The 22,719-nt window shown below is 37.3% G+C and overlaps 1 protein-coding gene across 1 annotated transcript in view; it reads left to right on the top strand.

The window, feature by feature from the left end:
* The window catches only part of cntln (centlein, centrosomal protein), a 131,241-nt gene that overhangs the window by 38,746 nt on the left and 69,776 nt on the right, over positions 1-22,719 (top strand). The window contains exon 10 of the mRNA XM_079616070.1: positions 17,288-17,383. Coding sequence (XP_079472196.1) covers positions 17,288-17,383 — 96 coding nt within the window. The remainder of the gene's footprint in view (positions 1-17,287; positions 17,384-22,719) is intronic.

Here is a 22,719-nt window from a genome sequence, read left to right as displayed (position 1 = left end):
TTTTAATTCTAATAATAGTTCACAATATTACTGTATTTACTGTATTTTAAATCAAATAAATGCTGCCTTAGGGAACAGAAGAGACTTCTTTTAAAAACATTTAGAAGTTTGGGATCTGTAAGATTTTTTTTATGTAATCTGTGAATGCTCATTTTGAAGTTTTTTATTTATTCTAGACCATATGGTACCATATTAATTGCAGTCATTTAACGGTTATCGGTCATCGAAACATGAAAATAATTATTGGCTCATCGGTATTGACCAGAATTATTCAAATATTTATATAAAATAAAATGAATAACATCAGTTATCCTCTCTCTTTTTTTAGTTGACGGTTAAAGACATAGTCATTTTTTATTGTTTCCATTTCATAGTTAATTTCATTGTCACCAGTCCAACTTCTTTGTCGACTGGAAAATGGTTGAATGTGGATGAAGTTTTAGTGTTTTTGGAACAGTCGTGTGGATTGTTACCGAAAATTAAGTTTGAGGAGTATTAATGGTAAGCACAACTATTCTCACTGTAGGTAGTTCTCAATCTGTGGTGTTGTAGATTCAGCCAGATATGTGTTTTGTCTGTTTATACACACATGCCTCCTTACAGTGATGCACACCACATCATTTTGGGTATGACCAGTAATCCATGCATGCTTTATGCAGAGTTCTGCTTTGAATTATAAAATTGTGTTTACCGAACACATGTAGCGACTGCCTTGCTGTTTTGTTTCTTAACTGTTTTTCCTATAGACATCAAAGTGATCTGATCAGTTATCCCAAGGTATAACACAGTCAAGAGGGCTTTCCGTTCCCCACTATAATTGCACTGACTGGGATGTGTATTCTGTAATCTGGTATTCTGTATCAGCTTCTTCCTGAACACCTGTTAAATTGTAATGCACTGGTTGTTAGAGCTTTATTTTAATTTTAAATGTTAGGAATGATCAAAGTGCTGATCAGCAAAGGGAGATGCGCGAGACCAGACTCTCATTTGAATACGGTAGGAGTGATAGAGCAAGGAAAGTCCAAAAAAAAAAACAGAGAAGCCCATTGTGTTGCTGGTTGGGGTTAAAGAAGAGCTCAAAGGCCAGTTCAGACTGGAATCATGTTCTTCTGTGGTTAAAAAGATAGATGTGGCCTATCCCATATAAATAATCTAAATTTCAAAGATTCAATACAAACTTTGCCTCAGTGGGACTAAGCCGAATAAATAAAGTACATTTTATTACATTTGTTTCGAAGACAGTCCTCATCCCTATTTCTTATTACTGTTTATTGCATGAATAATAATATATTCTTGGATTTTAATAAGAAACCTTTTTAATTAATACTATTGACAACAATTATTATTCTGGAAGAGTAATGTATAATGGCTTGATAAAGGAATGTTTTTTCAGCTAAAAATGGCTAATTTTTACATAATGATCAACTGACTGTTAAAAACAATTTAATTTGTGAGAAGAAAGAGTCCACTAAACGAAATAATAGAAGAGACATGAAACCAGCACAGATATGTATGAGATTTGTTGCCTAGGTCAACAGACCATTACGATTCAGCACAAAAATATATGACCAGGATGATTCAGTTGACCAATCAGAAGTTTCCAGAGAGCCAGAGATTGTTTTGTTATGCAAGGTGTCATTGCGCAAGTACCCTCTCTAGAATTCGTACAAAAAAAACATTGTTTTGTGTTGATGATAATTATCAACTTTAATCATCAATTTATACTTTTTTTTGGTTAAATTGCTGTAATTCCAGATGTAACTGGGGCTGTTTTTGAACTTGTTATTTCTACAGAGCATCTGTTGGATTGTGATCTGAACTTTGACTGGGCCACTGTGTGGCTTTTTCTGTATTTTCAGTCATTGTTCTTTAGAAATAAATAGTACCAGTGATCTATTTTCCCTCAGGATTTTTCTGTGCTTTGCTACATCCATATTTCCTTTTATCTCTCTGTTTCCTGCGGCAGTCTGATGTAACGATGTGACCCAGGTTGTCACTATGCTGTCTGTGTCATTCTCTGATCTACAATAAATCAGCATTTAAGCCTTGTAGATTCTCCTTTTCTAGTCAAGAGCCATTGAAAACCAAATCTAGAATTGGCCTCCTGAGGATTACAGAGGAAGTGTTGCATCTTGCAGTCTATTAGCAACACATTTAACACGCTATGTGGCAGATTGGTGGCAGCAAAGAGGTTTATTGCAGCTTTTGTTCAATTGTCTATGTACTCTATCTGTTATACTGAGTGACAATGTTTTTTTTATGAATACTGACAAAGAACTGTTAGAACCGCATACTAGCTGCTCATCTTTGTAAAGCCCCTTTCACACAGCGCGTTGATCCCGGGAAATTGCCGCAAAATTGCAAGAGTGCCTTCTGTGTGAACGTATCCCGGGATTAATGCCGGCATCGATCCCGGGTTAGGGACCTAGTAACATTGCCGGGATCAGTCCCGGAATGCGCCCTGTGTGAACAAAAGCCAGGATCAATGCCGTAAGGGGTGTCGTAGTGATGACGCACGTGCCATCGCGCGACTCTAGAAAGTTTGTGTTCGTCATCAACAAAGAAAGAACGAAAACATTTCTGCAAACTGGAATGAAGCAGAGACCAGGGACTTACTCTCCGCGCTGGAGCTTTACAGGCCGTTCGCCAGCTTTGTGGAACGGTACGCGATGCGTTAGTGTACATGTTTTCGAAGCGTACGTTACACGTCTCATCCTGACGTCACGTGTCTTTAGGGGATCTTACCGGGATGTGTGTGAATGCACTCACAGATCCCGGAAAATCACTGGCAGTGTGATTGAAACAAAATCAAACGATCCTGGGACAAATCCCGGGTCACATTATCCGTGTATTTTCTGGAATCTCTGCGTGAAAGGGGCTTAAGTGTTTGTTGCTCCTCTATCCACATCTGGAAAATTGATCTTGCGATGTGGATTGATTGGACATGCAGATTTTATTAGCTTGTTTTGAGTGAAATCATTGATTAATCCCAGAATTAATTAATGCTGCTATTTTTTTTTTATGTGTTAAGCCAGCGTTTTATAGACAGCCAAAGACATTTAGGGGCCACTTAATCTGCTTTATCACCTATAGAAGTATTTATTTAATAGGTGGAATGTTATGAATTTAATTAAACTTTGAGATTGAGAGAAACCTCCCAAGTGATGAAATTTCAATGTCTCTCTCCCAATTTCTCCCTATTCCAGAGCCCAGACGCTCTTCTCAACATCTGCCTCTGCGTGTTATTAGTGTTAGTGAAAGCCGAGCTGTCAGATGTATAATTGAAGTGTCCGCTCCCTGCACACACGGCTTGTTATGTGGGGTCATGTTTAGATGAGTAGATGTGTTTCTTTTGATCACTATCTGACGCTCAAACCCTGAGCTTCCAGCATACTGAGAGGCTGCCGATGTGTTTGGCTTTAAATCTTTAGGAGGCAGTGCCTCCATCACTGCGGGCTGCCTTGCCAGTTTGTTTCACTCAATTTGTTTAGATAACATTAGCTGCATGATGTCTCATCAGGCCTATTGTACTTCCACAGCAAATGCTTCTTAAACTTTTCAGAGCACACCCTTTGTATATTTAATGTCGACATGAAACAGAAGTCTTTTCTATACCTGTTGTGATGTATAGTATATCCGAGTGAAACGGCTTCTCAAACAAGAAAAAAACTTTAATTTTGTCCTATTGATTGAATAGTTGTGGTTTGATATTGCTTCAATCTCATGTGAGTGACAGGTTGTACCAGTAAATTCGTGAACTAAATACAGCCTTTTAATGATTATAAAGGGAGTTTGCAAATGTAATATTGATTTTATACAGTAATTTAATAAAAAAATTAAGTAAATATTAAGTGACTTACATTTTAGGAACAGTATCGTCAGATTTTGCTCTATTTGGTCAACAAAAATAGTTCAAAACAAAATCACAGCTGAACCGCTGCGCATCTCAGAGCAAACACGGGTGTTTCGTTCATGAATGAATGTGCGTTTTCAAACAAATGTAGTGATTCTACATGTAGTGAGAATGCTTCAATGGCCCATTCATAAAGACAGTCGCTTGCTTTGTTCCTGAATGAATCAGCCGTTTGAACGAATTGATTGAAAGAATAATTCGGTGACAAAGACAGTGACCCCCCCCCCCCCCCCCCCCCCCCTTACTGGCAGTTTTAGTAAAAAGAATTGTTACAAAAAGGCATAATTTCAGTTATTTAAATAATTCGATATTTCTGTATTCAAAATCTTCTATTTAAAACATTAATCTCATAACATTGTTATCATTAATTTAAATGCATTAATGCCACCTTTGAGCCTCATTAAACATATACACGCCTCTCTGTACATATACCTAAATGCCACCTTTTTGTTCTTCAATGCCACCTCTGCAGTGCAAAGATGAATTTTGTTGATACTGATTTCATTTGATTGGTAACTTATTCTTCCTGATTGTGTCTTCTTATTCTAACTCAGTATATACATGTATATTTTTCTAAGGTTAGAAAAAAATGCCCTTACAAAGGTAACAAAAAATTCCCCGGCAACTAATTTTAAAGAGTCAAATATCGCCTCATAATGGGAAGATTTATTTCTGTCATTGATCAGAAGGTGCTCCTAAATTTTTGACTGTGCTCCTTAATTTTTTTTAAATTAGGAGCACAAGTTCTCCTAAAATGAAATGTAAGCATAAAGCCCTGCATAACCAGAAGCCCTAAAAGTGTATGGGCGTCAGAGATAGGGATTGGCGATAAGGAATTCAAACTTTATCACAATATTTTTTGGTATTTATTGCAATAACAATATCAATAACAATTTAAATATAGTACCAATCACCACTGTTTTTGGCTACAAGTGATAGCTGCATGCAATCTTACAGCCTCAGAAACACAAACATTGATCTAAAGTAAAATGTTCCCAACATCAAATAGGCTCCTATAATATAACAATTACATAAAAAAAGAAAGAAAAAAGAAAAAAAACACCAGTCCTTGCAGAAATGGAAAAAAGAAAAAAGAAAAAAAACACCAGTCCTTGCAGAAATGGAAAAATTGCAGATATACTTTAATTCTGTAAAAGTGCAGATAGTTTAAATAGTGCAACTTTACTGAAAAACATCAAAAAATAGTAATTACACACAATAATAATTCACATCAACATTATAAACATTATAACATTACATACATTATAACTTTCCAACCGTTTGATCCATGAAAAAATTGACAGACAGACTAATATTAGCGTAGATACCATTCCTCTTTCGACGTAACAAGTACATTGGATGTTATGGGAAGTATTCCTGGTTCTGATTGACCAAATCTATGCAGCCTAACAATCCTTTAAGATATTAAAATTATTGAAATGTGATTGTGTGTTATGTGTATTCTAGGTTAAAGAGATTTTAAATTGACAAAGTGTGTCTACCTCCCGAACAATGCTAGTAAAAGGATCTACTGCCCGCAGTTTATTTTGATTACCTAGGTATAATCAACTGGCCAGAATTTTGAGATCGCAATGAATGTGAAGGACTATAATGAGATAAGAGCTCGCTCAAGTACTGAGTAGCTAAACCATTCAGGTCTTTAGTAATCAGCAAGATTTAAAATGTATGCAGTGTTTAAAGGGGGGCCAATGCAGTGTTGACGGAACCAGACTAATATGGTCATAATGCCTGGTTCTAGTAAGAACCTAATTTAGTAAGAAGGGATAAATTACAGCTGTAATTACATGCTGGTATTTTAAAATATAAGTACAATGTAAAAACATGTACGTACAGATTAAGTCCATTGTATCAAATTATTAATTTCAATGTTAGTACATAGTAGTTAAAGCCACTTAATATCAAGTGAGACCTTTTTATCCAATAAATAAAACCTGTTTTTTCAGAATTAAGTAGTAGAAAATTACTTCTCATCCATCCATTTTTATATCAACTATGCATTCCGTTAGTTTTGTGAATTGTTTCATCAGGCCACAAAGAAATATAGAGGAGTATCATCATGCAGCGTAACAGTGAAAACTGATGCCATATTTCAAAATTATATCTCCTAAGGGTAACATACGTACAGGGTAAAGTCCTAGTACTGAGCCTTGTGGTACTCCATACTGAAATTGTAATCTATATGATGCCTCTTAATTTACTGCTACAAATTGATAACAGTCAGAAAAGTATGATTTGAACCATGCTAATGCAATTCAACTAATGCCAATATGATTTTCAAATCTATTCAAAAGAACGTTTTGGTTGATAGTGTGAAACGCAGAGCTAATATCCAGTAACACTGATATTTAAATACAACCACATAAGAGGAGTCACAGTACTATGATATGGTCTAAATTTTGGGTCTAAAGGCTTAATAACAGCCATAATTAAATTGTTTAGGACTATCTTAGTGAGAATGAGGAATTAATAATATTATTAAGAAGATAAACTATATGTCTTCAGGAATCCTCTCTTTCAATAGCTTAGTAGGTATAAGGGCTAGCATATATGTTGTTCATTTAGATGATTTAACAAGTTTTGACAGTTCTTCCTCTCCTATAGCAATGAATGAGTGGAATTGTTCCTCATGGGTCTTTGCACTAAACTTGTCCTTTAACAGCCACAATGAAAGAGACAATGGATATTTTACCTCAGATCCAGTTTGTTCACACAGAGTTCAATGACAAAGATTGTATCAGTCACTGGTTATGCATTTTGAATAAGGTTAAAATGGTTTAATTTTCATTCAGTTGATTATGTACTTATCCATTTCGTTGCGACTGAGAGACAGTAGTAGGTTTGCTGAAAGAGAGCCTTCCCACATGCTTTTCTGACTGACTCTGATCTGTGATTGAATCTATCGAGTCTTAGATAGGGTTTGGCCAATAGACGATGAATATCGTTGATATCATCAATCGTGATCCCCCCCCAAACAACCCCCACCCGCAAAAAACATCTTAATTAATCACACTATATCGCCCAGTGCAACGCATGATTTCAATGAATTCCTATGGAAGTTGAGTTTCCATAGAAACGCTCTGCTGCTCGTCAGTGGACACGCACCGTTATGAATGTCTGTATGGCCGTGCGCATTTTATTTTCGCTTTAGAATTAGCGTCAATTCGGGGACGCACAATAAGTAGAAAAACACAACTAATTATTTGCAGGCTACGTATTTGCATTTGGTTTAAATCCCAAATATTGCCAAATAGGCGATTTTACATTTCGCTTTGAAACCAAATCTTCCACCATCGTCTTTCCGTCACGTAAAATGATAAATGAAATCTGACTCCTGCTGCTGATCTGTGCTGCGACCCTCTCGGCTCACGCTGCATTGAGCAGACACGTTCAGTTTTTAATTGTAGTGTATTTTCTCTAACTGAACTAAATCATTTTTATTAGGCTACTATAAAATAAAATGTAAAACAACGATATGGGCTGTGAACGTAAGTGATGTAACCAGTAAATTAGACACGGTAAAAGTAAATGTGGTTCTCAATGGTTCTGATGCCCATGGGAAAATATAAATTGTACGTTTTTAATGATATAATTGTTTTCAATTTTTTGGCAGATGGCCCAACCCTGGTCTTCGATATGTGTCTATGCTTCTGATGTGGGCAGGAAAATTGATTGTCACTAGAATATTACTGCATCGGATCTGGTTTGGGCACATTGTTATGCTAAAAAAATTTTTTTAGCATCATTTTAGATAAGGTTAAAGACAAAAAAAAAGATAAAAAAGCAAGATAAAATTAAAAAAGTGACATTACGAAAAATAATGTGACTGTGACAGTTGCAAGTCACAGGCTTCCATAACTGTAGGATAGTTACTGTAATTGAGGAAGTAGGCATTAAGCTGTTTGATATCAGAACAGTCCTGGAAACTCATTGCTGTTTTTTGATTTTCACCGTTTTAAATGCAGAAAAAGGATTTTTGCCCTTTTCACATTTCCGGGTTTCCCAGAAGCGGAAGTCATCATAGTTATATGTAAACTTCTATAGTGAACAGGAGACGATGGCAAATTACATTTTTTATTCTCATTTGCTCCAGTAGCAAAATAAATCCACAATAGCATTTCCACAACTTCCCAAAAGAGGGAAAAAAATGTAGAGAGATTGATTTCAGCAGTCAGAGTGTCATGGTTATCTGGACTCATTTATCTTTAGTTTCACGTTCATGGACTTTGAGTTAGTTTTCGTTCATCACATGTGTTCCTTTGTTTGATTTTTCCCGCCACTCATCAGTAACCTTGGACACTAATCATCATCACAGATGCTTATCATTCAGTTCTTCACCATCATGTATTTAAGTTCCTCCCTGTGCACCCTCAGTTGTCGGTCGATGTTTGCGTGTTGTGTGTGTCTACCCCGTTTCACACACGCACTGTTAAACCTTCTGTCTGTTCGTGTGTTTATTGTAAATTCAAATCACTTCGCATTAGATCCTGTGTACCTTCGTCTTCCTCAGTCTTTATCTTATGACACAGAGGAGAGAAAGGTGTCAAATTTGCTGTCATTCCCTCAGCTGCTTTATTAGAAACACTTTCACAGCAGTTTCATTTTTTTTTCTAATTTAATGCCAAGGTAATATAACACAAAGTATAATGATTTGCGATGTTAATAACTGTGGAAATTCGTCATCACTGTCAATGATCATGCATAAAGGTTGCACTAGTCATATGACTCTTTTTAATAGTTTAAATAGTTTAATAGTCTTTTTAATTTTTCTTAATAGAATAATACATTCATATTTCATAGTTGAAAATATATTTCAATCTAATAATGAATAATAATATTATAACAATAATAATGTTAATGTTTTATTGTTTAATGTCCCCATGATTTTGCAGGTATGTCAGAAGTGTATGTAATTGTGAGATGAAATTATACTATCAGCAATGAACCTGGCAGCGGTCAGCTGATTATATTTGATTCTGATTGATATTTGATCTGTATATTATAAGAAAGATGCTATGACCTTTTAGTGTTGTAGTTTCTTCAAAACATGAAATCCTGCAATGCATTTTAAACCGCTGTATTCGAATTGGGTCGAATTAATGCAGCCACTGCCTGTCCTTAAACATTTTGTTAAATGCTGGTGAGTGTGTTTTGAATGTTTTTTTACTGTAATGATATGACCTCTTGTGCTCAAGTGCTCTCATCAGTGTGTACTGAGACTCATTAATAAACCCCAGCCATGTGTTAAAGGCCCAACTGGTCACTTATTCACTCACATACAGTCCCCGTCCATCTGCAGGGGCTCTGATCAGCAGTTAAAAACACAGGCCTGCTCACACACGACCCTGACCCGAGAGCCACACACGTCTGTGTTCATACAAACATGCAGCCATGCGGAAATGCCTCTGTGTTTACACCTCCATTACGCTCATGCTAACCGTGCAGGGAACACAGTGCGCACACACACACACACACATTACAGCAGCTCTGGCCCAGAGCGAAACCCTCATCTACTGGCTTCATACAGTCAAGGGCCTGATTATAACTGTTTCGTAATTAACAGTGATCAGATTTGTTTTGTGGCAGAAATGGTACATGTGTAGAACAGTCTAATTCAGATGCAGCTCGCAGCTTTGCCAGCAGACGGGTCACGGGCCTCGGGGAGAGCAATCACGAGCCCCTCCATATGTTCCCTCTGCTTCTACACTGAGACCACCAGTGCCAGCAAAACTCCCAGAACAACCTAATCGTGTTCTGTAATTACAGCACGCTGTTTTTTCTATCTCTCTCTCCCTCTCTCTCCCTCTCTCTCTCTCTCTCTCTCTCTCTCTCTCTCGCACTCTTTCACACTCTCTCTTTTTCTCACCCTTTTATTCTCCTTCTTCACCCCTCATCTTCCCTGCTGGCTAGAAATGAGGGGAAAAGACTCAAACACTCCCTCATCAGATCATTTGTAAATTGCTTTACGTGGCTGATGCCGAACTCTGTTGGTTTTCAACTGCTTGAAATTATAAATAATTGTAACAGATGCGCCAATGTGGCCGGCCTCCAACAAATGAGGCCCCAGATAATTTGGCCGACCCTTTTGGCAGGCCAATTTAATAAAATGTGAACAAAATCTACCTGCTAATAATTTATCATCCCCTCTCCCAATTGGTTAAACTTAATTACCCTGGCAGTTAACAAGGTCACGCCCAGATGCCAAGCCCGGCTGTAGTTTTGATAATGCAATCAGGAACCCGAAGGTGATGACAGCGCTGTTGTTTTTTCATTATCTTGCTCTCAGAGAAAACACAGGTGCCAAGGCCTACTTGTCTGTTGGTGGTAATTACCAGTCATCACAGTCTTCAAACTTGCTGCTACAAACATGTCAGAAACACGGATGAACTTTAGACTCTTTCTTAGAGGTGTCTCTGTGCAAAGAAAGGGAAAGATTATGTAACACCTGTCTTCATCTGGTCCGAAAGAAAGCATCATATCTGGTATTTACTGGATACAGGCTTGCAATAGATCCACTTGTCATATTATTTCGCTAGGAGTTAGTTTCAGAATGTTGTAATGTCTCTTTTACTGCTGTGAAACAAATACACCAGTGTATGCAGTGCAGCATTACTAACTACAGACGTCAACTAAGTAAAATTGTTACGTTATGTTGATTAATTTGCAGTTATTCACATATTGACAACCCTCTACATTGCGACAAAAAATTCACGCTAAGCAACTAAATGTCTGTCGTTAGCCACTGGCTAATAAATTAGATTTAACTCACTAGTGATTGAGTTAGCGGCTACAATTAAGTTTAAAACACATATGTTTTCACTGTGTGTTGTGTCCTGTGACCGCTTCAGTTTGCACACACTAGATTCTAGAACACAGGAAACAAGAGAGAATAAATAAGCTTATAGATTGCAGCAGTGATGAGTATTTTTGAGTATTTTTGTATCTAACATCTGGTTAGCATCACCTTGGTTACCTCGACAAAACCCAATATGATTTTCCAGTGGCTTTTGGATTATTATATATTATTTAATATATTATAACAAAAAATATATTATATAAATATTACAAAAAAATTTGTTAATCATGATAATCCTCACAAATGAACATGACTTTTGAAGCCTACAATCGGCAGAAGAAAACCGCTAAACGTAGGGTATAAATAAACTACACCACTGTCGCTAACGCCACCATCAAGCTTTCGACAACTCTTTTAAACTTTATAAAAAAAAAAAAGTGGAATAGTTTGCAAGAGGATGATTATTGACACAATAAGGCTGTGAAGTGGATGAATGAGTAGACAAGTTTTGGTTTCTGGTAACCTGTTTGGTATGATGATGTTTAATGTCCCGGACAACCTCTGTATAGTCCCATCTTTCTTTACAGATTCATTTCTTTAAAAAAAAATCTTACTAACCACAAACGTTTAAATGGTAAGGTAAATATGTGTACAAATATAAAATGCAGAAGGTTCCCCTTGCCACTGTATACATTAAGGCAGCATTGTATCGTTTGGGAGTTTTACTCAGTCTCTTGGCAAAATGACTACGATTCCACCATGCAGAGTCTATTTGTATACATTGGCTTGTACTCCACAGAGCACTCTAGAGCCCAATTTTTATCACTCGATATCTGTGATTTCATGTACCAATTCGGACAGGACTAACATTTCCGTGTTTATTACAAAGCTAGATGTGGGAGTTAAGGCCATTGCACACTGAGTCCGAAATTTTCGTATGCGTTTTTTCGTATTCGTGATTCGGTGGCTCTGAATTGTCAAAGCACCATTCAAACACCATTCAAACTGCTTGTTACGGATGCGAAAAACGCAGAAAATTGAACCCGTTTCGATTTTTTTTATGACGGACGAAAGTTTCAGAGGCAGTGTGCAAGCGTGATTGACATAACGTGAGGTCGTATTTATTTTTTAACGTGCGAATTTCGGACTCAGTGTGCAATGGCCTTTAGAGAATGTCACATATGACGTTCATGTCTTTCAATGTATTATTTGTTCATTTGTTTTTATATTAAATTTAAATGACTCTTACCTGACACTGATATTAAAATGGGCAGTCTTCGCAGTTTCCGTGATTTGGCTCTATTTATTGATTGTATTTGTAAATTTTTCGTCGGATACCATCCATATTGGAACAAAATGAAAGCATGCCGAAGATTGGTGTGGAAACGGTAGCTCAGACAGTTCAAAAACGCACAAGGAGAAACGTTAGAATCAGCAATCACAGACATTCACATTCGATTGGATTACATTTCTCAGAGGACCGTTGAGTTTGCCGAAAAACAGTAGGTAATTTGCTCTGGAATTTCTACTGAGGTTGTGTGAGAAAAACACTGACTTGGCAGATTGGGACGGGAATAAGATCGTGTGAAACACAAATTTCTCTAATGACCCCCTAAAAAACGAGTCCCGTCCGCATAGGGCTTAGGACGTTTTTCCTTTTGTATGCCACTCTGGGCTGCTTTTGCAGTATGTTTTGGGTCTTTGCCTTGATGGAAGATTAATTGTCCCAGTGCTCATGTTGATTGCAGCTTAATTAACTCCTGAGTTTTTCTGTAGTTAGTGCTGTCTATTTTTTTTATTTTATCTTTATGCTCCCTGACTCAGCGAAGCATCGCCAAAGCATGATTCTGTCACCACCCTGATTCTCTCTAGAGATAGTGTTCTCATGGTGATGAAATGATAGCTTTAGCTTTAAGTCTCAAAAGTTTTCTTTCGACATCTTCCGAATTGTCGAATTCCTTACAAGTAGAGACTTTTTTTTGTTGCAAGATTTTTGACCTGTTTTCTGAAGAACACATTCTCAGAACACATTCTGTAACTTTGTGAACACACTTCCTGCTCCTATTGACAGGACATTCAGTTTTGGTGTCTAGTTTTAGATGGATTTACAGTTCTTCCACATTTTCTGATTGTGTAATTGATTAACTTTTCTGTTGTCTTTGTGTGTTGAATAAAATACGTTTTCTTCTGTTATTGCACCAACTGGTGTTTCTAACAAACGTTTGTTTTGTTGACCCCTGTTCTCAATGGTGTTTTTGGTCTTGAAAGTGTCAGAAAGCTTTCAAAAACAGCTCATCAGACCAGTCCACCAAAGAGAGGAAAAAACAATGAGAGGAAATCTGCTTACTTCAGTGATTTATATTATTGTTATTTACAGGACTGCACAATTTGACCAAAACTTTTGTGATAATAATAACATACATTTTTAATAAGTATAAATATTCCATGTATAGTTAAATATAAAAATATTCATAATGTAAGAAATATAATAATATTAATAATTGTATTTTACAGTACAACTGATTTTTACAACCCTAGTAATAATAAGTACACTATTTAATTTTTTCAATAAAATTAAAAGGCCTTGTGTTTGAAGTAGTCTGTGATATAGTTTTATATTGGAAAAACTGTTCCATGGCAAACATTATCTTCCTATCATTATCATTATATCCCATTATCTTCTTAATGAAAGTGTCAGTGTATTAAACACAGCCTTCCAGACAATTTTTTTAAGGTAACATTTATCATGTGATTGTGTGTGTCTCTATCCCGAGGATTCATGCATGACAGGAACCTATACACACAGAAATGTGTTATCAGTGTGATCATAATAAGTTATATCACTACACTGAATATTTTTTAGATAAGATAAAGTAGATCCATGCATTGCATATGAGGGCACAAAGTCATGTATACAGACATGTTTTAGCTGGAGGCATATACTTTTATTAGTTTGATTATTTAGCTGACACTAACAACTGAAAATATTTCTCTTTCTACAGTTCAAGCCGACATACTAATCCTCATACTTATCCTACATACTTATCACTATAATAATGCTGATATACTTATTACTCTTCCATTTAACATGATGATGATGGGGCATGTCCTCTGAAAAGTGCTTAAAGAAATACTTTACCCCAAACTTTGAAGTGTGAAAGCTCCAGTCCACATTCTTTGTAAGTGAGTGGAAAAGAGCAAGCAGTACATTCTTTAAAAAATAGCTATTTTTGTTCAAAAAGTAACATGGGTATAGAATTACATCAGGTTGAATGAATGATAACAGAATTGTCATGGGTGAGCCATTTAGTTGAACCATTTAGTTAACTGTTCATATGAATTGCAGAATTATGTATGTAGATAAAAAAACTTGCCACCTTTTGGCGAAATTCACCATTTTGAATCTAAAATAGATAATTTGTCTAGATCCATTGAGATTTTGAATTCAGGAGGGGGTTTGCGAGGAGTCACAGGCAGTGAAATGAGAAAATTATGGTTATTTTCCTCAGTTCTGGCCTCTTAGATTAAATATTCTGGCAGCTTTAAGAGATAAAGTAGTGCGGTAAGATTACATTTATTTGATTGAATGAATTATAGTATATAATGAAGCTGACTTAAGTAAGGGATAATGTAGAGCGAGGCGGTTGTTATAGCGAATACAACGCCGACATGCCTGAAGGGGTTGTATTCGCTATAACAACCGCCTCGCTCTACATTATCCCGCTTATTACATGGATAAATCAATAATTTGACACAAAAAATTGATTTAAAAAGAAGTTTATTGATTTAAAAACGATTGTATTGCTTCCGCTAAAGAACACAGTGTCCATGGCATCGCTCTGTTTTTCATGGCAATGGTGTGTTATACTTAGCAGCGGTCTGTTATCAAGAAATAGCAGACCGCATTCTACATTAGAATTTAACCAAGCCATGTAATAAACAGTTTTAATGGATATATTCCATCCAATCAGTAATAAGGTTTCAGACTGACCAGATATATACTGAGATTTTTGTTTTAGATTCCGTCACTCACAGTTGAAGAGTACTATGATAAAAATCACAAACCTGCAAAATCGGCAGTGTATTGAATAGTTCTTCTCCCCACTGTGTACATATATATACACTCTAGGGTGATTTTCCCTAATATCCTCAATCGTCATGCTAAATCGACTTAAATCCTAATTTTAAAGGTAGTTTAAACAGCCTAAATTGGGTTGCTGGTATTTCAATTCGTTTTATTGGTGTAACCAAATATATTTAAGTTGATTCAGTTATGTTAAGTAATATTTTCACTTTATTTATTGTTTAATGTTACCATATTAAGGACTTTTATTTCACCAGGATTGTTTTTCATGTAGGCCTATGTAGCCTAAATTAATAATACGCCTGTCCTTTGTAAATGCATAATACATATTCTCATTATTACGTGCAAATACACTCTTTGAATCGCTTTTGGGTCATGATTACAGTCAGATAAGGTTAGAAAATTGTGTGTGTGTTTGATCCCTGAAGTGACCTGCTTCTGTAATATTAAACTCTAATTCTCTCTTTCTCTAATATAACCCATCCCTTATCCTGCGTGTCAGTGTCGAGAATCTTTTCGGATACCCCAGGTACACTTCCAAAGCAGGCCCAATGTTTGATTGTAATTTAAAGGCAATTTTGGCTAGCAATAAAAAAAAATAGCTTTGAAAGCATGAGATCCCACCCTCCCTTCACAGCGCTCTCCAAAGCCATGCCTCCTTAAAAATGATTATACATTAATAATAAACACATAACATTACAATAATAATAAACGTAAACAACTTACAGAGCTCTGACTTGTACCACCTGACTGCTGCAGGTTAATTTCGGTGTTGATAGTGTTGACATAGAATCGCATAAATCCGAATCTGAGGACGTGAACAGCTTTGAGTAAAACGTCATGGGTTGCCATCTCGTAATTATGATTATGACATGGCGTAAATGCATCATAAGTTCATTGTTTTGGTTCAGGAGGAAATGTAAACGTCTGCTGCTGTTTGTTGTTGGCGCTCAGTGGCTGTGTGTCCACAACTCTGCATGACCTTATGGGACGAGCTGATAATGTGCGATGTTTGCGATAGCAAGCTGCGCGGATGTATGGAAATGTTGGCAGGCAGGTGTAGGACATTGATTGGACGGAAATATATTGGTCCTGGAACTACCACATAAAATAGATGTACATGTTTTAATATTTAGACCAGTTCTATTCAGGATGTGAAAATAGTTTAAAACCAGTATAACAAAGAATGTTTATGAAACAAATTGCCTAACCTACCTTTTAAAGCTGATATTTTGAAGAAGAAAAAAAGGTTCTGGTGTGCATGCCCCTGGATCCCTTTAGGGGGGGTCACATCTTTGTCAGCTTTTTCCACCCCTGATGAGTTTGCATCCCTGCAAATGAGCAAGTGTAGGAAGAGTAAGGCTTTCTTTGTCACTCATGACTGCTGAAACTGTTTCTTTGTTCTCCATATTCAGGTATTGATTGCTGCTTCTTTGTAAGCTTTAATTTCACTCTTTTGCTAATCCTAGTAGAGTGGAAGTCTTTGATGATGAGGACACCACTGTTCCTGTGAATGCTGAGAATGTTAAGTCTGGTTTTGGGACATGTGTCAGAGGAAAGTTCAGCTATGCTGTTAATGACTTGACACATCAATAGGTAGATCCTTTTGGACTAAGAGCTCCAAGCAAGTGACTCTAGTTAGTTGCACTCAACGGCTGCCTATTCAAGTGCTAATCAGCTTTTAAAGGATCTTTTCAGTTCTCTGAAGTATTACTGTTTTTTTCCCTAGATTAAGTGTTTTTGATCTGGTCCCTGAAGATCTCCATCTCTCGATTTGTAGTGGTGCGTCTGCCATTTTGTAGTTTCACTCTTTCTCAGTTGTTTCTGCCATCTGGCCTTCCTTCACCGACCTGACCAGATTTGCCATTCCAGTCGCACACTTCTCCACTGGTTTTAGGTACTTCAGAGCGCTCTCTCTTTCTCTCTCTCTCTCTCTCTCTCTCTCTCTCTCTCTCTCTCTCTCTCTCTCTCTCTCTCTCTCTCTCTCTCTCTCTCTCTCTCTCTCTCTCTCTCTCTCTCTCTCTCTCTCTCTCTCTCTCTCTCTCTCTCTCTCTCTCTCATTCCTTTTTTTATCCCTAAAGTCTGCTTCTGTTGTCCTATCAAGTGTAACTCTGGGCCCTGATAGAGCAATTAAAGGCGCCTCCCTCCCCACCTTTGGTAATGAGGCCTGGCGCGTTTCTCACTCTATAACCCTTTAGTCTCCCCTAATGGGACATCATTATTGTCAAAGAAACAATGTAAATGGAAATGAACATGCTCATTAGGTCCCTGCACAGAGAACCCTTCAGCAGCATGCCGTGTGTGCTCCTCCTCACGATTCAGCCTGTGTCCCCTGCTAGATTTTGGAGAGTGTGTCAGCTGATGTTTGTGTGTTCATACGTGAAGGGCTATTGCTCATCTTTGGCTTTTGATAATTAAAAACTTGGCTATTGTGTTGATAAAAGATGTTTTATTGTTTTCTTTCTGTCTTCAACAGGGCCCCAGGTCTCTGTCTCCAGGTGGTGGCAACAGTGATGGAGCAGACAGTCAAGAGCAAAGGATTCAGCGGCTGCAGGAATTACTCGTGCTTAAGGTGAACACTAAATACTTACTTTATTCCGTTACTGTGATTCTCTTATCTTCTCTTTGGACACCTCTTATGAGATTTATGTACTTATGTGAACGTTTGAGCGACAATCTCCTGCTTCCTTAGACATAGAAAAAGCACATAGAAGGTGTGCAATGTTAAAAGACTTTATTAAATAAAGTTATATTAAAACTAATATAAAACTAAACTACATTACAGTTTTAATGCATCCAAAATGATTAGAAAAATAATTATATGGAATTATATAATTCAAAAAAATATTGACCTGCATGAAGCATCAAAATGCCAGTAGACAGTGATAACACTAGTCTGTTCTTAGAAACTAAATGCTGTTAAAATGATATAACTTAGCACATTAAAATAAAGTTAAAATAAAACAAAAAATTAAACATTTAACAATTAAACAATTAAACAATTAACATTAAAACATTGAACATTGTAAATAAAAATAAAACGTAATGAAAAAGCTAATTCTAAATTCAAAACTATCATAATCTGAGACACTGTCCGCTCTTCGACATATCAGTGAATAATAACGTGTATTTGCATATGTGTGTGTCTGTCTGTTAAAGTTTCGGCATGAAGGAGCTCATAGCAGGTAGAGTCAGATGTTATCCTCTGACCGCTACCCTCTATCTGACCTCCATCCTTCATCATCCACACGCACACACACATTGACTGTCTGCAGAGGCAATGAGGCAGCGGGAGAGAAGGCTGCTGAAGAACTCGCGCTCTTCACTAAACCAATCATCCATGTCTCTCTTTTGACTTTTCATGCCTCTCTCTCTTACCCTGTTCTCTTCTCTGCTGCCCTCTTCTTCATTCTTGCATTTCCCTCCTTTTAAATCTCAAGTAAACTAATCTAGTCTGTGTTTTTGTCTGTCAGATACTTCAGTTTGTAAGGCTCAGTGACAGTCAACGTTTCCAGCAGTGCGGAGTACTCATCCTCCAGTTCGTATTGATTTTAATGCCCAGGTGGATGCGTGCCGGGTACTTTAAACGCCCCCCCTGTATTCCGTGATGTCACTCAGACACGAAACATTGGTCACTCAATCTGAACAGGCCTTCATTAGCACTCTGCTTTGTTTCACTTCTCTGTCTCATTCTCTGTCTTTTTCGTTTAAAGGCTGACTGTCCTCTTGTGAATTTCTGAGCAGTAAATCCATACTTGTCACATTGGCAACTGGTCTGGGGCTGGCTTGTTCTCTTTGTCCTTGTTAATAATAACAGGGTTCAGGGCCCTGCATTTCCCGCCCAGCAGGGCTGCCGTGTCATAGCAGCGGTAAACAAGCTTTCCTCCCTTTCAGAAAGCCTTTCGACAAGTCTCCTGGCCCTGGCCACTCAAGCTGAAAGGTGCGCTTGCTGTCTCCGCCAGAGTTCGCCTTGGCTAAGGTCAGAATAATAGAGGGCCTTCTTGTCAGGAAAATCTATATGTTCACCCCTGAAAAGTCCCTTATAATCTTTGGAGGAGATCCCCCTCCCCCCTTTTTTTTTTTCTTCAAATAGCTGTGAGGCAAAGACCAATATTTACGGGCATTTGGGGAGCGACCCGGCTTACTGAGGCGTTCCTCCTGCTGTGGGGTTTAAGTGGTGGGAGAAGTCAGCCTTTTCCTATTGGCTGATGGGCGAAATGTCAGGCCACAATAATGCTACAGGTGCCAGGTTGGCGTGGAAACGCTTATCAGCGCCCTGTTCCCAGAGAAGTGATGAAAGAACATCCAGAAAGAAAAGCAAACTTTGTTAGTGATCTTTACACAAGGTACCAATGATATATTTACTTTGGTCATGCAACTTAAAGTGTATGCGAGTGTCTGATGACCCCTCTTTCTTTTTATCTCAGGTCACTAGCAAAGGAATTTCACCTTAACAGGATGAGAATGATCAAAGAGGAATGTTTAATACATTAAAAATTATATAAACTGGAAAGTTTTTTTAAACGGGACTTACATGAAGGATTTTCTGAAGTTATGGATAGTCGCAGTGAAACTAAAGTAGTGAATCTTTTCTTCCACATTGTGACCTTGTAACGGCTTGTTGAAAAAAAAAGTTTTTTCTATCCATTTGTGGTTGATATAATTTTGAGATGTGGGCGTTTTATTTAAAATTGGAGGAGGATTGTGGGATTGTGAAGAATGCTTATGGGGCAGGGATGAAGTGGACATTATTGCAGAGGTCTGGTATACATCACCAGAATTAGGGAAATAATTAAGCCTACCCAAATCTTTTACAAGTTTTACAGTTTTTTTTCTTCACAATTCACTTTTGTCATTAGCTACTAGGGCTGTCACTTTTTATTCGATATTCAAATATGCATTCGAACATGACATGAAATATCCGTAATCGAACTACAAATAAACTATCCGGTTTTTAAAGTGCCATGTGTAGCGCATTTTTTACAGTCTATGATTAGACCGTTTGTTTTTTATTTTAAAAAAGCGTGTTATTTTGAAAGCGTGTTACAGGCTGTATGTTATAGTCAGATATGACGGCGCGCTGCAACACATCACCGCAGATGATCTATTCATCAAGCGTCAAGCCAACGTGCAAACTATCGCAAATCAAAGTAAAAGTAAGTCGCAGGCGTTTTAACACACAATAATAATAATCTTCATTAAAAGTAAAGAAACAAAATTATCTTACCAGGGCTGCCGCTCTCTCTTATTGCAGTCTTTGATTTTGAAATGTAAGCTTAGCTGATGATCAATAAAATGCAGCTCATATCTGTTGCTTTCGGTGACATTAAATCCATTAAATCTGCATATAGCGCGGGAATTGAAGATCGGATTTATATCTGTTTTGCAAAAACACATTTAGGCCTATGTGACCAGGTATAAATGGAATCGTTTTGATAAATCAGATAGCTATCCGATCTGAGAAAACGCATGAAGTGGCCCGGTGTAAAGCGGTGAGAGTGAGAACATGGTGTGGCGTGAGAGCGGCGTAGCTTGTCGGACATAGTGACAGTAACTAAGGGGGGTGGGTCTGTTTATTTTATTAAATAAACACTTTTGATTCAGTTATGATTTTTCAGCATAATTAATTAAATAAATGATAAATAAACGTATTGTAGCTTTAGTATTTAACATATTTAGCATGAATTTAACAATAGACAAACACAATTGATCTAAACTTTTTATTTGGGTGCTTCCATACTCTTATCATGATCTTCCATGATCTATTCTTGTCTTGCATTAAGTCGAGATAAGTCACCTTTATGTACAGTATATAGCGCTTTATATAGTACAGATTGTTTTAAAGCATTTTTACAGTGATAAACAGGAAATTAATAATCAATGGTGTAAACACTACATAATTCAATTCTGCTGTAAAGCAGCTCTACAACAATAGTGTCAATAGCCGCTTTTCCACTGTTGGGCTGAGCGGTTCTCATTGCGTAACCGTTACATTCAGTGCCGATCCGGGCCAGCTGGTACGGTTATGGTTTAATTTTCATTTTACACTATTACGTTATGGAGAATGATCAGTTATTGCTTTTAATTGTATTACCGGTATTGTTTTGTTTACCTCACTTAAATAGCACACTTAACCAGCTACAGAGAAACTGGCAACAGACAAGTGACCAATCCTGAGTGGCGACGTCACTTCATGGATTTTACCAGCACGGTAGCTAACGGGCTAGAAATCCGGGCCGAGAACAGTTTGTAATCGTGCCGTGGGATGCTTGGCGCTCTTATTTTTATTGCCTTTTTTTCGTATCACTTATTTTAGTAATCATCATAAATTAGGTATAATTCAAAAACATACAAACTCAAATTAATTCTGTGAAAACTATTTTGAAATTGGATGTTGCAATACCATGGATACGGTACTTTAAATTATTTTAGGGCTCCTCCCCTAGTGGGCGGTGTAGGGGTTAAATATTACTACATTTATTTTAACTACTTTATAATCAAAACCTTTTCTAATTTTGACAAAACACAAATCGTCGGAAAGGTCAGGTTTCATATTTGATTACTATTTTGTGATAGAAGTGATATTTGGACAGAAATGTATTAATTTGTTGCAGAAGAATGCATTAAAACAAAATCTATGGAATGTGGGTGATACCCGGTGGCTAATTTTGGTACAACGCCTAAACAAAACATCATAGGAACTTATATTTTTGTGGTATCACCTTCAAATTTTGATTAGTCAAATTTTCAAAACTTGGTTAGATATATGGCTTTGATTTTATAGTAAAATGAATTTAGTCAAATGTATATTTTATATAAAATGGAAAATGTTTAATTTGTAAATTACTGTTTAATTCATTAAAATGTAATTAAACTGGAAAATGTAAACTTCCATAACTTTTTCATACTATAATTTTTTCAAGCATTTTCACTTCAGATTACACTTCGGCAATAATCTGCTGTGTCTTCTTTAAAACAAGACCAAACTTAGGTCCAAAGCATTCTTGAATTACAACCATTTAAGTTTGGATAGTGCATTTTAACATCTTTTGTCAAAAAGGGGGGGTAATAGTTAAGGGGTTGACTGTCCCCAACTAAGCCAGCCAGAGATGACAGTGGCAAGGAACCCAAACTCAGCTGACAGAATGGAGAGAGAGAGAAACAAAACTTGGGAGAAACCAGGCTCAGTTGGGGGAACAGGTCTCCTCTGGCCAAATCGACCAACATGTGATTATGATTCTAGGCTACATCAGAAGTCAGACTGCAGATGCAGATAATATTTCATTCAACTCCTTCCGCTTGAAGGTTGGGATACAGCATGCTAGCATATGGTGGGAAGGAGGTGAAGCTGGCTGTAGGGGTTTGCGCAAAGGACCTCTCTGGTTCTCGTGGTCTCGGGTGAGGGTCTGTGCCAATGGCTGTCATGTCGACGAGGTCTTTGCAGGGGATCTGTCTCTAGTGGCATTCAGGGCTGCGCTGTGGTCATCTCTAGGTGAAGGTCCACCATCTGGTCTGGATATGGACCGGATCCGGCTGACTACTTTAACCTCTGCATAAGAATGAGACAGACAGTCTAATATCAACGTGGATGGCATTCCTCTTGCCATGTATAAGTACATATGATGTTGTGGGAATTGTTCCTGATTCAGGTTGACCTAATTTATGCAGCCTAACAATACTTTAAGGAATTTGAATGATAGAAATGTGATAATGTGTTATGTGTATGCTAGGTTAAAGAGATGGGTCTTTAATCTAGATTTAAACTGACAGAGTGTGTCTGCCTCCCGATCAATGCTAGGAAGACTTGTTCCAGAGTTTGGGTAAAATAGGAAAAGGATCTACCGCCCGCAGTCAATTTTGATATTCTGCAGTAGGTATTATCAACTGGCCGGAATTAGTACCAGTAGT

Source organism: Phoxinus phoxinus (assembly GCF_949152265.1).
Source record: "Phoxinus phoxinus genome assembly, chromosome: 6".
NCBI lineage: Eukaryota > Metazoa > Chordata > Actinopteri > Cypriniformes > Leuciscidae > Phoxinus > Phoxinus phoxinus.
Note: the sequence above shows the minus strand (reverse complement) of the source record. Positions and strands in the feature narration are given on the sequence as shown.